Source organism: Myodes glareolus, chromosome 10 (genome assembly GCF_982192425.1).
Source record: "Myodes glareolus chromosome 10, mMyoGla1.1, whole genome shotgun sequence".
Taxonomy (NCBI): Eukaryota; Metazoa; Chordata; class Mammalia; order Rodentia; family Cricetidae; genus Myodes; species Myodes glareolus.
The window spans coordinates 88,711,615-88,720,124 of NC_142035.1; the positions used below are offsets into that span (position 1 = coordinate 88,711,615).

The 8,510-nt window shown below is 33.9% G+C and overlaps 1 protein-coding gene across 1 annotated transcript; it reads right to left on the reverse strand.

The window, feature by feature from the left end:
- Positions 1-507: 507 nt before the first annotated feature.
- LOC148120725 (olfactory receptor 4F6-like) lies at positions 508-1,445 on the reverse strand. The gene is given in 2 exon segments (XM_087911445.1): positions 508-965; positions 968-1,445. Coding segments are annotated over 2 exon segments (936 nt in total).
- Between the last annotated feature and the right edge of the window lie 7,065 nt (positions 1,446-8,510).

Here is an 8,510-nt window from a genome sequence, read left to right on the forward strand (position 1 = left end):
ACAATCTTGTCCTTCACTCCACAAAAAGGGAAGCAAGCAGAATGTGATCAAACACATGTTAATCACAGTGCTCAGGAGGCTGAAGCAGGAGGATTTTGAGTTTTGAGGTCAGCTTGAGTAAATTTAGGTTCAAATAAAAAAATAGTACAAGAAACATCGGGAAGGAAATGATGAATTTTTTGGTGTTAAAACAGTGGATAATTTATTACTTTCATTTCATTTCCTCTAGTGCTTTTTAAAGAGTCTAAAATATGTATTTCATAATAACAAGTAAATATATGATAAATAAATAACAAAAATGCAATATATAAATGATGATAATACATATGTAATATTATATAACTAGTAACCAATAAATATGAGATCATTTCATTGTCAAATTGAAATAAATTATTTAAGTTTATCAAGCTGTTGCAGTAGGAAAAATAAATTTCATCAAAGTAAAAGAGGTCATTTAATGTTTGTGTTTATAATAGAGTATTCAGGTTGCATATTCTTCTGAGAAATTTAACAGGCACTTTTCCTACTCAGGAGCTGCTTACTCAGTCTCCTCATTGCCACCTTCATGTCTTTGTTCCTCAGTGTGTAAATGGCAGGGTTCAGGATGGGTGTAATCATGAAGTCTACAATGGCAAGAAACTTATCCACTGGTATTGTAGGAAATGGCCATACGTACACAAAAATACATGGTCCAAAGAATAAAACAACAACAGAGATGTGAGCAGAAAGCATAGAGAGGGCTTTAGACAAACTGCCCAAGGACTGTTTCCATACAGTGAATAGTATGAAGATGTAGGAGAGAATCAGTAAGAAGAAGGTAGTGACTGAAATTAATCCACTCTCAGCAGTAACCAAGAACTCCATCCTGTAGGTGTCTATGCAGGCCAGTTTGATGAACCTAGGAAGGTCACAGTAAAAGCTGTCTATCTTGTTAGAACTGCAAAAAGGCAAGTGGATGACAAATCTAATTGAGTCACTGAATGAGTGAGACCAATAATCCAGGCACCAATCAGAAGCAAAATGCACTTCCGTGGGCTCATGATGGTCAGGTAGTGGAGGGGCTTGCATATGGCCACATATCTGTCCCAGGCCATGACCACCAGCAACACCATCTCACATCCCCCCAGGACATGAAGGACAAACATCTGAAAGATACAGTCCTGGAATGAAATGGTATTATGACTGGAATACAGATCAGAAATCAATTTAGGGACAGTTGAGGTTGAAAAACAAAAGTCAACAAATGAAAGATTAGCTAAAAGGAAGTACATGGGTGAATGTAAATGGGGGTCAAGGATAACTGTCAGCACAACTGAGAAATTTCCTAGAAAAATAAATGCATATGATATTGTAGAAAATGCAAAGAGGAAGTATTGTGTTGTTCTGTAGATTGATAATCCCAGGAATATAAACTCAGACACTTCAGAGTAATTTGCTTCATTCATTGGATCTTTCTTGAGTTATCTATAGTACCCAAAACAAAACAGGCAAAGCAGTTACCAGAATTAGTAGAATTGTCCCCTAGCAGTAGAATGTTTTATTTGTGATCTAATTACAATAAAATGTTGTACATTAAACAGTATACTTTAAAAACAAATAACGATTGAAAGAAGCATGCTTCAATGGCTTCAAAATATGTATTAATATAAATAATTCTTCAGAATCATCCGTATTTTGAAGAATTAATGTCTCTGTTCTACTTATATCCATTATGAGTATATACTGTATTCAAAATACTATGTTATGTCCTTTGGTAAGTCAATGATCTTTTTTTTTCTGGCAGAATTACAAACAGGTTGAATACCTGAAAAATAAAAAAAATCTTTAAATATAAATAAAACCCTGATGACTAAGATGAAGAAAAAAACATAACTTAAGGATTGGTTTATATTGGTGGACTCTGCCTACAATCTGCCAAAGAATAGCCATTACCACTTAAGAGGATTTACTAGAGTGTCCAAGATGTATGTTCTCTGCAATAACCTTGAGACAAGGGAAGTGCACCAGTAGTAAAGTAAGCACTTGCAATAAGAAGCGTGCTGTTTTTATCATAATAGCAATCTCAAACTTATCATGTAAATGGTAAAGCTACTTTTGCACTATCTGAGGAAGCATAAACAGAAGGGCAAAGGTAACTGATCTCCATTGTGTCATCAAATTCTTTATAATCTGATGAAATTCTATTAATAATACCGCAAAGGGAAAAAGAGTTTCATACATTGACAATTCTGATGTAATTTGATATAATTTCTTTAACAGATACCTTCAAAACAACATCAAAACTCCAACTACAGGGAAATGAAAACCTGTATTGTATAAAGAGGCAAATAATGTATTTTTAGTAAAAATTGCTATGAGACAAATTACATAATAAGCTTGTATTTAAGAGCTACATTTTTTTTCTGAAAAACAAAGGGTGATTCTTTTGTGTTTACCTGTTAGTTGCTTTTCTCTGTGATACTGCAAATGCAGTTAGTAGTTTATGAAAATAAAACTGATGTCCTGGCAATGCTGAAGCATGCATGGACAGCCTGTATGTGGGGGTTCCGCTGAACTTGTCCATATTTGGTTCACAGTCTAGTTGATGAGGGCGACTGAAAGCTTAAACCATACAAAATTGACAATTCTACAGTTCCAAAAAGAAGGGCTAATATAAATTTTTATAACCTAATTTATCAATTTACTTTCTCTGTCTTAACTTGTTAACTATTTAATTTTTAAACAACAAAATTAAAAAATGACGTTTAGCTCACACATAACTGACTACCATGATTTTCCCACTTTTAATTCCATTGCCAAGCTTCCCTCTAGACTTGGCACTGACAATGATTTATTATCTTATCATTTCCTATACTATATATCATTTCTCACCAAGACTGGATCCTCTTAAAAAAATCCTTAACTGCATAGAAATAAAGAAAAATGTATTTGTGCAAACACCACAGACTCATTGGGCCCATAAAACAAGTTCTATGCAAGAAAACCAGACATGAAGAGGCGTTATGATGTTTATAATGTAGGAGTAGGTATCAAAGAAAACCAAAACACTGAAGAATTGGGGGGAAAAGGCAATGATTGTACAGATAGTGACTGGGGAATATTAGAACAGAATTCAGTGATAAGTTCATTATTGAACCAGAAGATAAAAAATAGCATTTTTTCACAATGTTATCACACATATTTAAAAGGATATATATCTTGATCCTGAATTAAACAATGTACTATATATATGTTTGTCAAAACTTTCATGGCAAGTACATTTTTATGTATAAGTTAAATATTTATAACTTATATTCAAGAAAAAACTAAGCAAGGGATAAAGATACAATCATCGATGTAAATGGCAAAATGCTTCTTTTCTCATCAAAGGAACTTTAATTATGCCTAAAGCATGTACATTCAGAAGGACAAAGTTTCACAATTGGTATTTTGAAAGAAAAATCAAAGAAAAGCCTCAAGATCAAAAGTAGGACTGAGGAGATGGTTCAGGTGGTAAAGTGCTTGCTGAGCAAGAATGAGATCTTGAATTTCACCCCAGGAATCCAGGTTAAAAACCCAAGCATGGCTTTGTGAGTTTGTAGTTCCAGTATGCACACAGGCAGATCCTTAAATTTCACTGTCTGAAACAGTCTATCAAAAACTGTGTGCCTCAGGCCAGTGAGAGACCCTGTCTCCCTCATACACACTCAAATACAACCAAGGTAGTTGACATTTGAGGAACAGTCAGGATCATTGTTATCTTGCATCCACACATACATCTGCCCACACATGAACAAGCATACCCACTATATTCACAAACACAAATAGAAAATAATACTATTTGTTTTATTTCTGTTTCTAAATGACTGGGTAACAGTCCAGTTTACACCGACTTTCTTTTTTATGTCAAATGGTTCCATGTTGCCTTTCCATCACGGCTTGGAGAACTTTCACCGTTTATATTGATGTTATAATGGTTGATAGAAGTATCAAAATATTTGTGCTGCAAGGAGTAGATCTCATTTTAAGGACAAGGTAGGTATGTACAGTAACTCACAAAACAGAAACACATTGGGCAATAGCCTTATTAAAATCAAAGTTATCAGTCATTAGTATTTTGCTAGCCTTTAGCTTAACAATCAACATAATCAAGAAAGAGCATCACAAAGGATGATGAAACATAGGTGAGAGAAAGAATTCTCAGTATTTTCAATGCTCCAGAACCAAAAGAATTTTCACTCTTGACCTATAAGTTAAGAACATTTATTAAGATGAGATACCAAGTTGATTTCTAGAAAACTAACATCAATGAAAGCTTTATGCATAAGTAATATTTATTAATTACCCACTTCATATATTTTAATAATATTAAATAGTATAAATCCATTAGCTACATAACTGTGCTTATATACAGTGGAGTAGTTTGAAATTAGTAGATTAAGTCATTTTATATACATAAATTGGAAATATTTCCAATTTGAAGATTGGAGAGTAAAAAGTAAATTAGTAATAGAAATGTTTTTGTTTAAAATAGAATTAATGTTCAAGAATGCACATTAAGTACCTATTTGGAGAATCTGGAAATGTAAACTCCCATGTGGCTTTTCCCTCCTCAGTTTATATTTACGTGTTGTTTAGATGGCTTAAACAACCTTATACGTTGTCAAGAGTTAACAAAAGAAAATGATCAACATGAACCCCTACAAATTCAACAGTTTAATGTCAAAATCACTCAAACACACCTTAAAAATTATAACAAAGAATACCAATATGTAAACAGTGTTTTTCTTGTGAAATATCACAATTTACTTAATAAAAGGCTTTCTCAGCAAGAGTTTTATCACTAACATGAAACTCATTTGTGAACAATCTATTGTTAGTTTTCTCTAAAACATTCCTCTCCCTTAGTCAGCTGATACTAATAAGGAAGTAGATGAAAAACAAAAGAATAAAGAGATGGGACATGAATATGGAGCAGAAAGAAGCAGGAAAAGATTGAAACAAGCAAGAATGAATACCATAAACACTAAAGGGGAAGCAGATGAAAAGCACACCGGTGAACTATTTCTTGATGCTTTCTGCTCAAGTAGATGCTTAAAATTTCGTGAATTCTGCATGCAAACTCTTTTTCTATAGCAGAAAAGTTCTTGTAATCCTTCTTCTGTCTATCTCTGCAGCTCTATCCTGTCCATCTCAAGCACACTTTGTTCATTTACGACTGTACATGTTTCTTTATTTTAGCTAAAAGTTCACTTAATGCTTTTATTTAGCTGGCTACTTCTTATTTTAAAACTCCAATGTCTATTCATCAAGAATTCCTTTCTATTTAATTCTATTTAATTAGATAGCCTTCCTCTAAACCCTAACATACTTGTAAATATGTTGCATTCCTATTCCATAAATAATTTACAATGGCTATTCTCTTGGAGCTATACTAAGTCCATGAAGTTCTGAAAATCAGGCAGTGTATCTTATTAAGAAATTCTGATCCATGTTAAGTTACCTGAGTTTGATATAGACAGTTATATAAATATAAAGGTAATTGATAAAACTATTTTATTGATAGAAGTGTTGCCTTCTATCTTAAAGCCACTGAAAGCTGATGCCAGAATAATTATCAATTGCTACTTTAGAATATATATGTATATATGATTTGAAGAAAGTCCCTTTAAAACAAGTTTCCAGTAACTTAGCTAGGCTCCATGAAAATACAACCGAGACAGAAAAGAAAAGCAAGACAAAACTTGAAAGAGTAAGGAGTGGAATTTTTGACTTCTCTCTGGAAAACCGGTATACATGAAGGTTCAGTAAATGCTTTTAAATAAAAAAAATCTACAAAGAATAAAAAGTTTTGTTGTTGTGACCTGAGACATGCATTACATAAACAAAATAAGCATTGTTAATATTAGTAGGCTATTGACTTTAATTGCAGCATCTCAACTTACCTGATTAATGAGATAAAAGACAACACAAATCCCTATTTCCAGTCCTATTGAGTCTCTTAAGAAGAGTCCTTTCTTTGGTACTGTGTGGAGTCTTTGGCCACTTGAAGGCTGGGGAACTGAGTCTCTGGGACTTTTATCATGGGAATTCCACTATTATAACCCAGTGGGTTCAAAAGGTAAATGTTAAAAGTTTTGTTAAGAAATTGAGTGAAAAGCAAAAAGAAATCTATCTAGTAAAGCATAGCAGCAAAATATCCAGGAATTTCAATTAATGACCTTTCAATGTTTACTTAAGTATTAAATATTGTTGACAAAAGAGGATGGGTGCAAAATAATTAACTAATAAGGATTCAAAGTTAATTTGTAAGTTTGTTCATGTAATTGTCTTTGCATCTGATTATCCAGTTCATGTAGCACTTTTAGTTAGAGACTGCATTTAACAGTCTTGGCACTCATAGCAAGAGTAAATGAAGCTACGTGTCAGAGCATAGTTCTTTAAACACACTGTGTTCCTTGCCCTGCAAATATATGTCAGTTTTTAAACTTGCTGAGACAAGTTTTAATCATGAGAGGTTTAACTATAGCACCAACAAATATATATAATCTTATGATGAATGAATTGATGTAACAATATTGATAAGAATAATTACATTAATTCATTGGAAAACATTAATACAACCTTGCATGGTTAAAATAGACAAGATCATCAGGCAAAAGTTGGGAGCATAGAGCAGGAGGTGGTTGGGGGGAAGGGGAGAGGGAGAAGAGTGGGAAGAAGGGAAGAGTTGAGGAGAGCTTGGGGGAGTGGGATGGTTGAGATGGAAGAAGGACAGATATGAGAGCAGGGAAGGAGATATAGTAATTGAGGGAGCCATTTTGGGGTTGGCAAGAGGGTGGCTCTGGAGGGGTTCCCAGGTGTCCATGGGATGTCCCCAGCTAGGACCCTGGGCAGTGAAGGATAGGATGCCTGAACTAGCCTCGTCCCATAGTCAGACTGATGACTATCTAGAATATCACCATAGAACCTTCGTCTGGTGATGGATGGAGACAGAGACAGAGACTCACATTGGAGCACTGGACTGAGCTCCCAAGGTCCAGTTGAAGAGCAGAAGGAGGCAGGGAAGTCAGGACCACCCACTGAGACAATGTGTCTGAGCTAATGAGAGCTCACCAACTCCAGCTGTACTGGGACTGAATTACCATGAGATCAAACTGAACCCTCTGAATGTAGCTGACAATTGGGGCAGACTGAGAGGCCAATGATAATGGCATTGGGATTTGTCTCTACTGCATGTACTGGCTTTCTGGGATCCTATTCTATTTGGATGTATATTTTCCTAAGCCTGGATGTAGGGGGGGAGGGTCTTGAACTTCCCGCAGTACAGGGTACCTTGCCCTCTTAGGACTGGAGGGGGTGGGGGGAAGAGTGTGTGGGGGAACAGGAGGGAGGAGGGAGGAATGGAGGAAGTTAAAATTTTGATTGGTATTATTTATAAAGTAATAAAATAAAATAAATATAGCAGTTGGCATTCACTACAGTTTGCATACTGTCTAGATTTAATAAACTATCATTTTATTAAATAATTTTTCCTTTGTGTTCACAATAGATAAAATTTCTGTTTCAATTTTTTGTAATATTTTTAAGTATTATTTTTTCCATGTATTACATGGTCAAGAGTCTTAACTTGCAACTTCTACTGTGAAACAACTTTTGGACATTTGGTATCAATTTTTTCATAATGTTTGATAAAATCAATTGCATGTTTTAAGAAAATTAGTAATTCTTGATTAAGTTTTGGTATTAGATGCTAATACAATCTTATTTATTACTCTTTCACATGATATTCATAATTTGTGTCTTTTCTAGGAATTGGTTTATTCTGTCCGAAAAATCAAGTATTTTAGTTTTTGAATTATAATTTCTTAGTTTTAGTGTTAAGTATTTTAATTATTGAATTGTAATCCTTTATATGTTTTTTGTTATTTTTATTGCCATTATAAATGTTTGTACATGAAAGAATATGTGTGATACTGTCTTAATGTTTCTGATTCACTTTTTAAATTCTCAATGTAACCAATTTGCATTCATTTTAGCATTAATTATAGTTTTTCATGACTATAATTAATATAAATTATATAAATATAATTATTCAATTATATTTATATGCATGCTTCTATTTTCATTCATCTAGAAAACACCAACAACTTGGGTAGTTCCACAACTTGGAGATTAGGAATTAGTATTTCAGTTTCTCTGGGCTCTGGCTCCAGACTCCTCTTAGTTCCCTAATCCTTCTGCTCCATCCAAAAAAGTCAGATGACACATGTGTTCATACTACAGATCGAAAAGAGCAAATAAGGCATAGTGTTTTTAAGGAATGGGAATAGGTCATGACCAAAAAGACATTTGCTTGGCCTTACATTTATACAGTGTGTGTGTGTGTGTGTGTGTGTGTTTATTTATTCAACTTCCCAACTCTTTTTTTGATTTTTTTACTTCTCCTTTGATAATATTGTATATTTGTTTATTTTCATCCCATCAACTCTTCCCAGATGCATCCCTCTTCTTTACCCACTTACCTTTAT